The 16,439-nt window shown below is 39.8% G+C and overlaps 1 protein-coding gene across 1 annotated transcript in view; it reads left to right on the plus strand.

Moving 5' to 3' along the window:
• The window catches only part of CDK5RAP1 (CDK5 regulatory subunit associated protein 1), a 42,758-nt gene that overhangs the window by 10,345 nt on the left and 15,974 nt on the right, over positions 1–16,439 (plus strand). Inside the window, 5 exon segments of the mRNA XM_060124396.1 lie at positions 3,912–4,142; positions 5,392–5,489; positions 6,194–6,249; positions 11,898–12,028; positions 14,489–14,638. Of these exon segments, the coding sequence (XP_059980379.1) occupies positions 3,912–4,142; positions 5,392–5,489; positions 6,194–6,249; positions 11,898–12,028; positions 14,489–14,638 (666 nt within the window).

A 16,439-nucleotide genomic window follows, 5' to 3' on the forward strand; every position in this document is an offset into this window, starting at 1 on the left:
AACTATCTTCTTCAAAACATAGTTTCCCCATCTATGAAAAGAGGGTAGATACCTTCTTTGTTAGGTTATTGGAAGGACTGTTGCTGGAAGGACAGTTGTTACTGGCACTTAGTAAGTTTTCAGAGAATGATTTATTAGTCTGTCTTTGTATTCTAGGCTATTCCCAAATCTCTTGTTCATTTTATCACTGAGCCAGCTCACTGGTTGAGGGACAGAGGTTAGGTGAGGGTAGTGAATCAGATCAGAGGCCAGAGGGGAGATATCTCCTGCCTTCCTCCTATTGGGAGCTGGTCCCTCAGCCCTTGAGGTCTCTCCCTAACCCTAGGCCCTAATTTTCCAGCCCTGCAAAAGAGGACAATAGGTGGGAATACAGAGCTTTTCTTCCACTTGAGTCTCTGTATTTTCTTACTTGCTTGGCTTAGGAACCATGGGAAGCTAGCCCCTGCTCCAGTTCTAAGTCAACAGTTTGCCTTTGTTTGTGCACTCGGGCACGCTCTCTTCTCTTCTCCCATCCCCAGATTCTCAGTTCCCTGATTCGGTCTCTGGCTGCTTACAGGCACTGTGAGTATTCTTCATACCTTACCTCACCCAGTGCTATCCAAAGTGGTCTAAAGTGGTCTCCTTCCTCTCCCCTTCCAGCTCCCCAATAGTACCAAAACTCACTCCTTTGGTATGGAGATATTCTGTTTAAATAGACTGAGGTGATGACAAAAACCCCCTAACTTTTCTAGGGTATTTGCATATAAAAGAAGGAACTTAATAACATTAAAGTGAATCTTAGTGAATTCAAAGACACTGACTTATGAAAAATTAAGATTCTGCATTGTGTGTGTGTTTTTAAAAATTAATTAATTAATTTGGCTGCATCGGGTCTTAGTTGTGGCACTTGGGACCTTCGTTGTGGGATGCAGGATCTTTTGTTGCAGCGCGTGGACTTAGTTGCCCCGCAGCATGTGGGATCTTAGTGCCCTGACCCAGGATTGAACTTGTGTCCCCTGCAGTGGAAGCGTGGAGTCCTACCCACTGGACTGCCCGGGAAGTCCCTGAAATTTAATAATTGTTACATTTTGCTATATTTACTTTATTTTTTTTGTTGTTAAGTATCTCAGAGTACAGCATGACATTTCACCCTTAAGTGATTGTGCATCCCTAAAAAAAAATAAGGATATTTTCAATACCATTAATTCCTCTAAGAGGATTAACAAAAAATGCTAAATATCTTTTCATTTTAGTCCACGCATATTCAAATTTTCCCAATTGTCCCATAACATTTTGCATTTGGTCATTACATCTCTTTATATGTGTGTGTTTTACTTAGTTTTATATCTCACTATCTTTTTAAAAAAATTTCTGGTTTGGAATAACTTCAAACTTTTCTGTAAGAAAAGTTGCAAAGATAGTTACCTCTAATGTTAACATCTCACTTAACTTTGGTACATTTCTTACAACTAAAAGATTAGCATTGGTATATTATTGTTAACTAACTTCAGACTTTATTCTGATTTTGCCAGTTTCCCCACTAATGTCTTCTTTCTGGATCCAGTCCAGGATCCATGTTGCATTTAGTATACCCTGTTTTTTAAGCTAACATTATGTCACAACTTGTAAAAATAAATAGTCTTTATGGAGACTCGGGTTTTGACAGTTAAATGCATTGCATGGTCCTGGAGTGGGATTCTAATCAGGGGGAAAAAATGTTTAAAAAAATTACATATGTGGGCTTCCCTGGTGGCGCAGTGGTTGAGAGGCTGCCTGCCGATGCAGGGGACACGGGTTCGTGCCCCGGTCTGGGAAGATACCATATGCCGCGGAGCAGCTGCACCCGTGAGCCACGGCCGCTGAGCCTGCGCGTCAGGAGCCTGTGCTCGGCAACGGGAGAGGCCAGAGCAGTGAGAGGCTCACGTACTGCAAAAAAAAAAAAAAAATTATATATTTTAATGTGATTGTGATGTCATTGCCTAAGCAAGGTTGTATCCTGTCTGTGATAGTGTGAACATTTTCTCATGTCATTAACAGCTTTTAATTTATTTTTGTAGTTGTGTGGCCTTCCTTGGTATGGATGCACTATGATTTACTTGTAGGACAGCAGCTTTCAATTTGCTTTCAGTTCTTCCTCTGTTAAAACAGTGCTGTGTAGAAGTACATCTCTATGCATTAATCTTTGTCCATCTTCATAGTTATATCCATAAGATAAATTTCTAGACATGCTGTTGCTGAATAAAGATTAAGAAAAAACTTATAAAGGACATAGGACAGTTGGTGAAAATTTGGCTTATGGAATGTGGATTAGATAATATTATCATTATTTCTGATTTTGATAATTGTCCTGTGACTACTATTATATAAGAAAATATTCCTATATGCTGAAATATTTAGAAGTAAAAGAGTATGATGTTTGCAACTTATTCTCAGAAGACTTAGAAAAATGTGTGCTTGCGTGTGTGTGTAGAGAGACAAAGTATATACATGAGGTGTGAATGTGAATAATAAAGAAATAGGACACAGTGTTAACAGTTATTGAATCTGGGCAAATAGTATATGGGAGTTTTTTTTTTTTAATTAAAAATAAATAAATTATTTATTTATTTATTTGGCTGTGTTGGGTCTTAGATGTGGCATGTGGGATCTTTTCATTGTGGCGCATGGGCTCTTTGTTGCGGTGTGCGGGTTTCTCTCTAGTTGTGGCACGCGGGCTCCAGAGCACTTGGGCTCAGTAGTTGTGGCACGTGGGCTCTCCAGTTGTGGTGCATGGGCTCCAGAGTGCGCGAGCTCAGTAGTTGCAGTGCGGGCTTAGTTGCCCCACAGCATGTGGCATCTTAATTCCCTGACCAGGGATCGAACCTGCTTCCCTAGCATTGGAAGGCGGATTCTTAACCACTGGACCACCAGGGAAGTCCTGGTAGTTTTTTACACCATTGCAATTTTTCTATAAGTTTGAAGTTATGTCAAAATAAAATTATAAAAAATAGTCTTTATAGAAACCATTATTCTTCTTTCTGAACTTTTACAATGCAAATTTTCAAACAGGTTGAAAGACTAGTCTAATAAACATGATTATTAACATTTTGTCATATGTCCTTTATCTGCCTATCTCTGTAGATATATAAATATATTTTTTTGAACCATTTGAAAGTAAGTGGTAGTCATCAGGCCACTTTGCCCTGCATCCGTCAGTATGTATCTTCTCAGAATAAAGAATTTTCCCCTTCATAACCATAATACCATTATCATTTGTAGGAAATTTAACAATTAACTAATATTCTCTAACACACAGCCCATATTCAAAATTTATTAATTTATCCAAAAATATCTTGTTACTGTTCTGTTTTCAAACCAAGATCCCATCAAGATTTGTACAGTTTTGTTTGATTGTATTGTAATATTTCTTCAAACTCTCTTAATCTAAAACAGTCCTTTCACTTTTTTGTTGTGTGTCTTAAATGATGCATTAGACATGTCTGGGTTTGGCTGATTGCTTCCTCATGTTGTCATTTAAAATATTGCCCTGAATTCTGGTAAACTGGAAGTTAGGTGTAAAAGCTTGATGGGATTTAGACTAAATGTTTTTGGCAAGAATACTTCATAGGTGATGGTTATATAACATTTAGTGGACAGAATGGTGTCATAACTTGATTTTGGGTGTTATAAATTAACCATTGTTATTGAACATGGGGCTTGAATCCAGCTTTTTTGCTATTCTAAAAAATGCTTTGAAGATTTTTTACATAAGGTTTTATTCTGAAGTTCATTTCTTCATACAAGGTGCCCAAGCATGAAATTATTGGGTTAAAGACAGAGTACATTTATGGATGGCTCTTGGTAGGTTTAGCTAATTTTACTTAGAGATTTGGTATGAAGCTGCCAAACATGTTTTCAAATTGCTTCCAGTATATTTATTTTCCCTTTTTCAGGGGCTGAAAGAAGTGACACTCCTTGGTCAGAATGTTAATAGTTTTCGGGACACTTCAGAGGTCCAGTTCAACAATGCAGTGTCCACCAAGCTTAGCCGTGGCTTTTCTACCAACTATAAAGCCAAGCAAGGGGGCCTTCGTTTTGCTTACCTTCTGGATCAGGTCTCCAGAATAGATCCTGAAATGAGGATTCGTTTCACCTCTCCCCACCCCAAGGACTTTCCTGATGAGGTGAGTATTGAGAGTTTAGTGTGTCGAACTGACATCAGTATCCTTAAGCATGCCAAAGGCTGCAGCCAGTAGCATGCAGCAGAGGCATCTGTCCTCAGAGGATCAGGGGATCCTGTGGTGTATTACTATATATTGCCCTCTGAACCTACCCATCCTTTGGAAAGATTTGAAGTCTCCCAAGGTGGGGGCAAGTAAAGGACTGATACTAAGACCACCAGTGGGACCATGAGGGCTGTGCGGAGAGAGGTTTTATTACAGGATGTTATGGGAAGGACAGGTGGGGGGCAGTGTGATGCAGTGTGAAAGAGTCTAGACTTTGGCCTCAGAGCTGAGTTCAGTCCTGGCTCTTCCACTGCTTTACCAGTAGGGGTGACCTTTTCAACTTGTCATCTTTGTTTGTAAAATGGTTAATAATCACTTCCTGCTTTGGGTTATTGGGAAGTAGATATAACAGGTAGAACGTACTCGGCAATGTGCTTGGCATGTAGTATGTAGCTCATGTGTGAAACCTTTTTTTGTGTTGGTGAAATGTCTGTCTTTTGGCCCCACCCCTACTTTTTCCCCTCTGTGTTATTTGTCTTATTGAGTTGTGAAAGTTCTTTATGTATTCTTGATACAAATCATTTGTCAGTATTTTTTTTCAGGTATTTTCTCCTAGTTTTAGTTTTGTTTTTTTTTTTTTTTTTTTTTTGCGGTGCGCGGGCCTCTCACTGTCGTGGCCTCTCCCGTTGCGGAGCACGGGCTCCAGACGCGCAGGCTCAGTGGCCATGGCTCATGGGCCCAGCTGCTCCGTGGCATGTGGGATCTTCCCGGACTGGGGCACGAACCCGTGTCCCCTGCATCGGCAGGCGGATTCTCAACCACTGCGCCACCGGGGAAGCCCTAGTTTTAGTTTCTTGATGATATCTTTTAAAGTGGCTAATTAGTTTGTAAGCTAGATGAAACAAATGCTGTTTTTCCTTTCTGGCCTCTGTTGGCACTACCCCTGTATAGCCCCATGGCTTGAATCTGACCTCTGCTTACTTTCTTCACTCCTTGAAAGCAGAGGTGCTATCAGGTGAAATGTCTGGGACAGACAGAACGTGGGTTGAGCAAAAGTAAAGATTTTCGGTAATTTATGTGTTTGGTTTAGTCAGCCTCTTAATTCTCAAAAATTAACCTTGGTGGAGAAACAGTGCGGGGTGGTATTCCTTTCCGCAAGATTCTTTGGTGTGACTTTGATGACCTTTAATGTGTTCTATTTGATCAGGTTCTGCAGCTGATTCACGAGAGGGACAATATCTGTAAACAGATCCACCTACCAGCCCAGAGTGGAAGCAGCCGTGTATTGGAGGCCATGCGGAGGGGGTCAGACTTGCTTGCGGGGGGGGCATCCCATACCTTTCCATGTTTCCTTAAGGACCAAGCAGTGTCTAAGAACCTAGTGTAGTGTGTGGCACACAGTAGCTGCTCACTAAATATTTATTACATGAGTAAACCCATGGACATTATAACTTGCTTCTGTTCATTCTATAAGTATAGACTGAGGACTAGATCACTCATTTCATTTGTTTAGCATGTGTTTTATTAAGCACCTACTGTGTGGCACGCTGAGATTTTAATCCTTTAGCTTTTAACATTAAAGGTTTTTAGGTCTTAGAATTTAAATATAGCTCCATGTATTCACTCACTTTGGGAATAGTAAGTATAGCAAAGATAAGACTGAAAGGATCATGTGACAAATGGCAAGCTGTATGGAACTAGTAATTTCCTTGTATTCCACATTGGCAAAGAGTTTTAGAGATATTAAATGTTAATTTGTCTTCATTTCTTAGTTAAATAAAAACATCTATTTAGAGTAATTTATGTTCTTGAATTAAAATTTTATAGGCTTTGGATTAGGTTATAGTACAGGATTTGGATCAAAAGGGCTCTTCTGGATACTTACTCTTGTACTGTCCTATGTGAATGAGAAGTAATTACATGTGATTAGTTCATAGTGCTATCTTCTTTAGCATTCATTTAAAGAAGATTGGTTCATCTAAGCGTTTTCTTTTTGTTCTTTATTGCAGTTATTCAAGAGAAGCTTATGTGGAATTAATTCATCATATCAGAGAGTCCATCCCAGGTACATTTAAGAAACATATTTTGCTGAGCACATTACTCTACCAGTGACCCCAGTCTTCTTGGTCAGATACAGGCAACACCTGTGGTAGTACATTGTGTCACCTTTCTCACTTCTTTTGCTCCTCTTCCTTTCTCTCTTTCTCTTCTTTCCGATTTTTTAATATCTTGGTCTTGCTAGATATACTCAGAGGTGTGGATTAGCTTGTGGCCTCAGGTACTAAAGGGATTCCTTTTCTATAGTCTTTGTGTTTCTGAACACATGAGAGAAACCTCGTTCCTGCTCGTTAGCTGGCAAAGTTATAGTCTAAATTAGTTCTGATTTGGGAGCAATTGCTATTTTTAAAAATGTGTACTTAGAGGTAATTCTTTTCTTGTTATCATAACCCTTACTCCCCTTTCTCTTTTCCCTTCCTCCGAATAAAATTACTCTGTAAGTCTTTTAGTTTAGATTTGTTGACAATGTCTACATTGTTTTACAAATTTCTAATTATTGTAACTTGTGTTCTGTACCAATACTTTCATTTGGATGGGACAGGATAGTGTGGAGGTTCTCTGGGCTGCAGTTTTCTCATCTGTAACATGGAGTTAATAGTACTCACCTTATTGGATTGTTGGGATACTTAAATAAATTAAAGTGTGTTGGAACATTGTGTTTAACTTCAAAAGTATATGTTTGGATGAGGTACTGAAACATTCTTCATGATAGATCGCATGCTGGATCATGCAAACCATGGGAAATTTAAGAAAACTGAAGTCATATCAAGCATCTTTTCTAGTCACGACATTGTGAGATTAGAAATCAACTACAAGAAAAAAACTAAAAAACACAAACACATGGAGGCTAAAAAATGGATTGCTGAAGAAATCAAAGAGGAAATCAAAAAATTCCTAGATACAAATGCAAATGAAAACATGACGATCTAAAACTTTTGGGACACAGCAAAAGCAGTTCTAAGAGGGAAGTTTATTTATTTATTTAAAATTATTTATTTATTTTTATTTGGTTGTGCCGGGGCTTAGTTGCGGCAGGTGGGCTCCTTAGTTGTGGTTCACTGGCTCCTTAGTTGGAGCACGTGGGCTCCTTAGTTGTGGCATGTGAACTCTTAGTTGTGGCATGTGTGTGGGATCTAGTTCCCTGACCAGGGATCGAACCCGGGCCCCCAGCATTGGGAGCGCAGAGTCCTAACCACTGCGACACCAGGGAAGTCCCTAAGAGGGAAGTTTATAGCAATATAATCTTACCTTAGGAGACAAGAAAAACCTCAAACCACCTAACCTTACATCAGAAGCAACTAGAGAAAGGAGAACAAACAAAACCCATAGTTAGTAGAAGGAAAGAAATCTTGAAGATCAGAGCAGAAATAAATGAAATAGAGATGAAGAAAACAACAGAAAAGATAAACTAAACCTTGTTCTTTGAAAAGATAAACAAAATGGATAAACCTTTGGCTTATATATAAGAATATAAGGGAAAGGGCTCAAATAAATAAAATCAGAAATGAGGGAATTCCCTGGCAATCTGGTGGTTAGGACTCCTTGATTCCACTGCAGGGAGCAAGGGTTTGTTCCTGGTTGGGGAACTAAGATCCCTAAGATTCCATATGCCATGTGGCACAGCCAAAAAAAAAGAAATGAAAATGAAGAAGTTACAACTGATACCACAGAAATACAAAGGATCATAAGAGACTACTACAAGCAACTATATGGCAATAAAATGGACAACCTAGAAGAAATGGATGAGTTCTTAGAAAGGTAAAATCTTCCAAGTCTGAACCAGGAAGAAGTAAAATATGAACAGACCAATTGCAAGTACTGAAATTGAAACTGTGATTAAAAAACTTCCAACAAGGGACTTCCCTGGTGGCACAGTGGTTAAGAATCCACATGCCAAAGCAGGGGATGGAGGTTTGAGCCCTGGTCCGGGAAGATCCCACATGCCCTGGAGCAACTAAGCCCGTGTGCCACATCTACTGAGCCTGTGCTCTAGAGCCTGTGGGCCACAGCTGCTGAGCCCATGTGCCACAACTGCTGAAGCCCATGTGCCTAGAGCCTGTGCTCCACAACGAGAGAGGGCACTGCAATGAGAAGCCTGCACACTGCAACGAAGAGTAGCCCCTGCTTGCCACAACTGGAGAAAGCCTGCACACAACAACGAAGACCCAACGCAGCAATAAATAAATAGATAGATAGACAGACAGACAAACCCACCCCGCAAACTTCCAACAAACAAAAATCCAGGACCAGCTGGCTTCACAGGCAAATTCTGTCAAACATTTAGAGAAGAGTTAACACTTATCCTTTTTATCCTTCTGAAACTATTCCAAAAAATTGCAGAGGAAGGAACACTCCCAAACTCATTTTGTGAGGCCACCATCACCCTGATTCCAAAACCAAAGATACCACAAAAAGAAAATTACAGGCCAATATCACTGATGAACTTAGACGCAAAAATCCTCAACAAAATACTAGCAAACTGAATCCAACAGTACATTGAAAGGATCATATACCATGATCAAGTGGGATTTATCCCAGGGATGTTAGGATTTTTTTCAATATCCACAAATCAGTGTGATATACCACATTAAGAAACTGAAGAGTAGGGGCTTCCCTGGTGGCGCAGTGGTTGAGTGAGAGGCCCACAGTGAGAGGCCCGCGTACCGCAAAAAAAAAAAAAAGAAACTGAAGAGTACAAACCATGTGATCATTTCAGTAGATGCAGAAAAAGCTTTTGACAAAATTCTACACCCATTTGTGATAAAAGCTCTCCAGAAAGTGGGCATAGAGGGAACCTAACAACATAATAAAGGCTATATATGACAAACCCACAGCTAACATCATACTTAAGGGTGAAAAGCTGAAAGCATTTCCTCTAAGATCAGGAACAAGACACTTTTTTTTTTTTTTTTTTTGTGGTACGCGAGCCTCTCACTGTTGTGGCCTCTTCTGTTGCGGAGCACAGGCTCCGGACGCACAGGCTCAGCGGCCATGGATCATGGGCCCAGCTGCTCGGCGGCATGTGGGATCTTCCCAAACCGGGGCACGAACCTGTGTCCCCTGCATCGGCAGGCGGACTCTCAACCACTGCGCCACCAGGGAACCCCAAGGAACAAGACACTTTTATTCAGCATAGTTTTGGAAGTCCTAGCCATGGCAATCAGAGAAGAAAAAGAGATAAAAGGAATCCAGATTGGAAAAGAAGAAGTAAAACTGTCACTGTTTGCAGATGACATGATGCTATACACAAAAAATCCTAAAGATGCTACCAGAAAACTACTAGAGCTCATCAAGGAATGTGGTAAAGTTGCTGGGTACAAAATTAATGTACAGAAATCTGTTGCATTTCTATACACTAGCAACAAAAGATCAGAAAGAGAAATTAAACAATCCCATTTACCATTGCATCAAAAAGAATAAAATACCTAGAAATAAACCTACCTAAGGGGCAAAAGACCTGTACTCTGAAAACTGTAGAACACTATAAGATGAAAGTTAAGAAACTATAAGATCAAAGAAATTGAAGATGACACAAACAGATGGAAAGATATACCGCATTCTTGGATTGGAAGAATCAATATTGTCAAAATGATTATACTACCCAAGGCAATCTACAGATTCAGTGCAATCCCTATCAAATTACCAATGGCGTTTTTCTCTGAACTAGAACAAGCAATTTTAAAATTTATATGGAAACATAAAAGATGCCGAATAGCCAAAGCAATCCTGAGAAAGAAAAATAGAGCTGGAGGAATCAAGCTCCCTGACTTCAGACTATACTACAAACTTACAGTCATCAAAACAGTATGGTACTGGCACAAAAACAGAAATATAGATCATTGGAACAGGATAGAAAGCCCAGAAATAAACGCACACATCTATGGTCAATTAATCTATGACAAAGGAGGTAAGAATATACAGTGGAGAAAAGACAGTCTCTTCAGTAAGTGGTGCTGGGAAAACTGGACAGCTACATGTAAAATAATGAAATTAGAACATTCTCTAGCACCATACACAAAAATAAACTCAAAATGGATTAAAGACCCAGATGTAAGACTGGATACTATAAAACTTTTAGAGGAAAACATAGGCAGGACACTCTTTGACATACATGGCAGCAGTATCTTTTTTTTGGCCATGCCACATGGCTTGAGAGATCTTAGTTCCCCAACCAAGGATTGAACCCAGGCTATGGCAGTGAAAGCGCCAAGTCCTAACCACTGGACCACCAGGGAATTCCTGCAGCAATATCTTTTTTGGATCCACTTCCTAAAGTAATGAAGATAAAAACAAAAATAAACAAATGGGAGCTAATTCAACTTAAAAAGCTTTTGTACAGCAAAGGAAACCGTAAACGAAAAGACAAGCCACAGAATGGGAGAAAATATTTGCAAATGAAGCGACCGACAAGGGATTAATCTCCAAGATAGACAAACAGCTCATGCAGCTTAGTATCAAAAAACAAACAGCCCAATCCAAAAATGGGCAGAAGACTTAAATAGACATTTCTCCATAGAAGACATACAGATGGCCAAAGAGCACATGAAAAGCTGCTCAACATTGCTAATTGTCAGAGAAATGCAAATCAAAACTACAATAAGGTATCACCTTACACTGGTCAGAATGGCCATCATCAAAAAATCTTCCGACAATAAATGCTGGAGAGAGTGTGGAGAAAAGGGAGCCCTCCTACACTGTTGATGATAATGTAAATTGGTACAGCTACTGTGGAGACAGCCATATGGAGACAACCACTACGGAGACAACCTCCATATTGGTACAGCCATTTTGGATGTTCCTTAAAAAACTATATATAGAGCTTCCATATGATCCAGTAATCTTACTCCTGGGCATATATCCCAAGAAAACCATAATTTGAAAAGATGCATGCACCCCAGTGTTCATTGCAGCATTATTTACAGTATCCAAGACATGGAAGCAACCTAAATGTCCATCGACAGGAATGGATAAAGAAGGTGTGGTACATATATACAATGGAATATTACTCAGCCATAAAAAAGAATGAAATAATGCCATTTGCAGCACTGTGGATGGACCAAGAGTTTATCATACTAAGTGCAGTAAGTCAGACAAAGACAAATAACATATGATGTCAATTATAAGTGGAATTCATAAAATAGATAATCAACAAGGACTTACTGTATAGCACAGGGAACTCTACTCAATATTCTGTAATAACCTAAATATATGGGAAAAGAATCTGAAAAAGAATGGATATATGTATGTGTAAAACTGAATCACTTTGCTGTGCACCTGAAACTGACACAACATTGTAAATCAAATATACCCCAATATAAGATAAAAATTAAATTAAAAAAAAAGTTAAAGCAGGACAAATTTGAAAATACGGACTCCTACTGTGTCCCTAAATCCAATATTTGTAGTGAAAAATACCTTTTCTAGCACTGAAGGGAATGTAGACTGAGAAGCCAGGCTCTGGCATGGGAACCTTGTTGATGAGCAGGCCTTTACCTCCTTGCTCTATAATAACTGTTCCGTTTTACTTGCACACGGGTTGGCTAGCTCCAGGGAAGGCCTTACAGTCTCTATCCTTCCCTCCGTAATCCACAGGTACCAAAGGCTTCTCTTGAAGGTAAGCAGCAGTGACATGCTGTCTTTTGTTGTGTGTCACAGGTGTGAGCCTCAGCAGCGATTTCATTGCTGGCTTTTGTGGTGAGACAGAGGAAGATCACCTCCAGACAGTGTCTTTGCTTCAGGAAGTTCAGTACAACATGGGCTTCCTCTTTGCCTATAGCATGAGACAGGTGAGCCCTGGGCTGGGGGAGGAGCTACTTCTATGCTGAGACTGACATCATTCCCGACCAGTTTCTGGTCGATTGTGGACAGCTGGGAAGAAAAGAAAGTGGCAGCAAGGCTGTCCTTGAGAAACCACAAGGATCTTACCATTCATTTCTTTATTTTTTCTAATAAACCTGTCTACCCTTTTATACAGTTCAGCAATTTGAGATGAAAAACAATTATGCTAATATTCCTCTTCATTAGAATATTTAAAATTATGTTTAGGTTGTTCAGAATTTGAAAGTGGAGGGAGGGGCACTGTTCTCTTTAAAAGAAACCGAAAATCTTTTATTAATATGCAGAACTTCTTTTTTGGCCAACAGATGTGATTTGTTTTACAGAGGCTCCTTGTTGCCCTCCTAGCCATCCTCAGCCTTTTTTTTTTTTCTTTCTCGGTACGCGGACCTCTCACTGTTGTGACCTCTCCCGTTGCGGAGCACAGGCTCCGGACGCGCAGGCTCAGTGGCCATGGCTCATGGGCCCAGGCGCTCCGCGGCATGTGGGATCTTCCCAGACCGGGGCACGAACCCGTGTCCCCTGCATCGGCAGGCGGACTCTCAACCACTGCGCCACCAGGGAAGCCCGAGAAATTCTTTTTAATGCTAGAGTTGGGAAGTGAGTTTTCAGTGTGAGGTGGAAGCATATCCTATGGGCATTGAATATGAGTGTTTACTTGGAGTCTAATTCCTAGATTAGGGTTAAGGTCCTAGAGGCTTAATCAAGTAGCATAGTGGATGAGAACAAGCACTCACATTGTGCCTTTCCCATTTAATAATGTGTGACCTTGGGAAAAGTTTTTGCTTTCTTCATCTGTGAAAAGGGAGAACATAAATACCAACCTCATCAGGTTATTTTGAGATTTAAGATAATATATATAAAGCACTTAAAATAGTGTTTTATAATAGTTAAGTGCACAGTAGAGGTTAGTTGTTAATAAGACAGAATAGAGTAAATCCTGTAAGAGAATTCTGTTTTAGAATTCTCTACCCATTCTTCATTTCCCTCTGGATGTGGTAGTTCTCTTAAAGGCAGATTGGTTTGAATGTCTAGACTTTGGTGTATAGACTTTCCACTTTTGTCTAGCTCAGTGGTTCTCCAACTCCATTATGAGCTGCGTACCTAAAGATATATATAAAGTGTGTGTGTTTATATATATAAACATGTATGTACACTATGATTTTGGATGATTTAAAAGGTTTTCAAGGATACATTTTCTTTTCTTTTTTTTTTTGACTGGGTAAAACCTGAGTGTGGTATAAAATTCAAAAGGTCAAAATAGTATGCAGTGCAAAGCAGTTATTTTTTCTTCCTGGGTTGCCTAGTTTTTCAGTTCCTTCCCTGAAGGCAACTGCTTTTAGCAACTACTTCTTTAACCTTCCAGAGACATTTCATGTATTTATAAATATATTTATTTGTATACTTTCTACATCAAAGTTATTATACATGTTGATCTGTGCCTTGCTTATTTCTGTTCAGAGTATATTTTGGAGAGCAATCATATCTGTATCCATAGCTATCTCATTCTTTGTCACAACTGTGTAATATTCCATTGTGTAGATAAACCATAATTTGTTTTACTGGTTACCTATTTTTTAAAATAAATTAAAAAAATTTATTTATTTATTTGGCTGCACTGGGTCTTAGTTGCAGCACCTGGGATCTTTAGTTTTGGCATGTGGGATCTTTTAGTTGCAGCATGCAGACTTCTTTTTTTTTTTTTTTTTTTTCCGGTACGTGGGCCTCTCACTGTTGTGGCCTCTCCCGTTGCGGAGCACAGGCTCCAGACGTGCAGGCTCAGCGGCCATAGCTCACAGGCCCAGCCGCTCCGCGGCATGTGGGATCTTCCTGGACCGGGGCACGAACCTGCGTCCTCTGCATCAGCAGGTGGACTCTCAACCACTGCGCCACCATGGAAGCCCCCATGCAGACTTCTTAGTTGCACCATGCGGACTCTTAGTTGCAGCATGCATGTGGGATCTAGTTCCCTCACCAGGGATCGAACCTGGGCCCCCTGAATTGGGAGCACAGAGTCTTACCCACTGCACCACCAGGGAAGACCCTACCGGTTCCCTACTGATAAACATTTACTATGCTTTGCATCTTGTGTCTTTATAAACACTGCTGCTGAGTAACCTGGTATATGAATTTAGTGTCTGTGTCCTATAAAAACATCAAGAACAATTTTGAGTCTATGATTTTCATGTGCTAAATTTAGAATTTAACCCTTGTAAAAATGTGGCTCCACTGTATAGTTACCTTTTTCTCTTAGAAGGCCCAAGAGTTAGAGAACCTTTGTGGTGTGGCTTGTGTTCCTATACATGTGTCTGTAAATTGCAAATTGGATGAGCATGTCTGCCTCCGTGTTTGAAGAATGGATTCTACAAGTCCGTGGTGACCTCCATCTCTTTTTTTTTTTTTTTTAATAGAAGACACGGGCATATCACAGGCTGAAGGATGATATCCCAGAAGAGGTAAAATTAAGGCGTTTGGAGGAACTTATCACTGTCTTCCGAGAAGAAGCAACAAAAGCCAACAAGACCTTTGTGGGTTGTACCCAGCTGGTGCTGGTGGAGGGGGTGAGGCTATGCGTGTATGTATGTATGTATGTATATATATATTTTTTGTTTTGTTTTTTGTTTTTTAGAGCACAGTATATCTCCCTTTATTTAGATCTTTGATTTCTTTTAGCAGTTTTTAGCATATAGATCCTGTACATGTTTCTTAGATTTACACCCATTTTTTTCTTTTTTTTAGCTATTGTAATTGCAACTATATTTTTATTTGGGTGTCCATATGTTCACTGTTAGTATGTAGAAATAATTGGTTTTTGTATTTCTATCTTGTATCCTCTGATCTTGCTGAACTAAATAGTTCTAGGAGTTTTTTGGGTAGGTTGCTTGGGATTTTCTTTGCAAGTTATCATGTCTGTTTTTCTTCCTGTTGTTCCAGGGTTCCTTCTTTTTTGTTTACTTTTTGCTTAGAGAACTCCCTTTAGACACTCTAGCAGCACATTCTCTTTGTTTTCCTTCATCTTAGAGTGTTTTGATTTCTTCTTCATTCCTGAAGGATATTTTTGTATTTAGTGCAGGATTAGTGAAAAGTATTTCTGCTCCACCTTTTTGGAAACACTATTATATGTGTATTTTTAGAAACAATTTTATTGTTTGTTTTCAGTCCTTTTAAAAATCACACTTTCTTAGAAATGTACTGCGTTTTGGAAGTTTGGAGTTCTGTAGTCTTCTGTGGTCAAGCTTGGGAACCTGGTCATCATTTAGAGCACTAAACAGATGGGATAAGGGGTGGGTTAGGGAACCTAACCTTCTGTGAAGCTGCATTCTTCGGCTATTGAAGAGGAGAGGAAAGAGAGAGATAGGGCTCTTTCTGTGACTCCTCACAAGTCCAGGTTTGAGAAAGGAGAGTCCTGCTCCATGCCTTAGGATATGGCAGTGTCAAAATCAGCAATTGCTTGGTATTTGTGTTTGTTAGGACTCTCTGGTAGTGAGTAACAGAGGGGAAACTTGTTCAAGCCATTCAGTCTAAGCCAAAAATAATTCTGTGTTGTATAAGACTTCAGGAGTGTTTTGTGGAGCCCAAAGGCAAGAATACTGCCAGGTGTCTGGAAGGGACTGTACCCAGTCTGGGAAGCCCTTGAGGCTCAGACTTTCTTCTCTCCTCCTCAGACCAGCTTTTCCTGATTCTTCATCTGTGTGGTAGAGTACAGCAGCCCTATAGTTCCTGTGTTTCATGGTGTAGTTCCAGTTTTTCACAGACCAAAGTTGTGTCTTTCAGCTCCAATTCAGATTTCCAGGAGAGGGAGTCTGATCACCTCAGCTTGGGTTAGGAATCTTCCTGTGGTCTGGTCTAGTAGCTGCTGATGGTTGGTGATGCTGAGCTGGTGAAATACCTCAAAAGTGTTTGCCTCGATAAATGCTTTGTTATTTAGGGTGTCACTGTGATTCTGGAGACCTGTACATGAACATGTCTATTAGTAATCCACATTTTATCCAGTAGGAATTAGGTCATTATATGCCCAGCTCTCCTCACACAAGGTCTGGTACAGAATAGTGTACCTGTCTTTGGATTGAATGAATAAGTACTCAAAGGTTACTAATTTTTGTCCAACACTTCATCAACCCCACAGAGAGCCCATGGTAATTAAATGAACCAAAACAAGGCTTTTTTTTAGAAAAACACATCCAGCATAAGCCAGTACTCACCTGGGGCTAGAGAATAAATGAATTTTTCAAGGCCAGCATTGGAGTCTTCACTTTTTTTTTCTTTTTACATCTTTATTGGAGTATAATTGCTTTACAATGGTGTGTTAGTTTCTGCTTTATAACAAAGTGAATCAGTTATACATATACATATGTTCCCATC

This window comes from Lagenorhynchus albirostris, chromosome 15 (assembly GCF_949774975.1).
Source record: "Lagenorhynchus albirostris chromosome 15, mLagAlb1.1, whole genome shotgun sequence".
Classification (NCBI taxonomy): Eukaryota; Metazoa; Chordata; class Mammalia; order Artiodactyla; family Delphinidae; genus Lagenorhynchus; species Lagenorhynchus albirostris.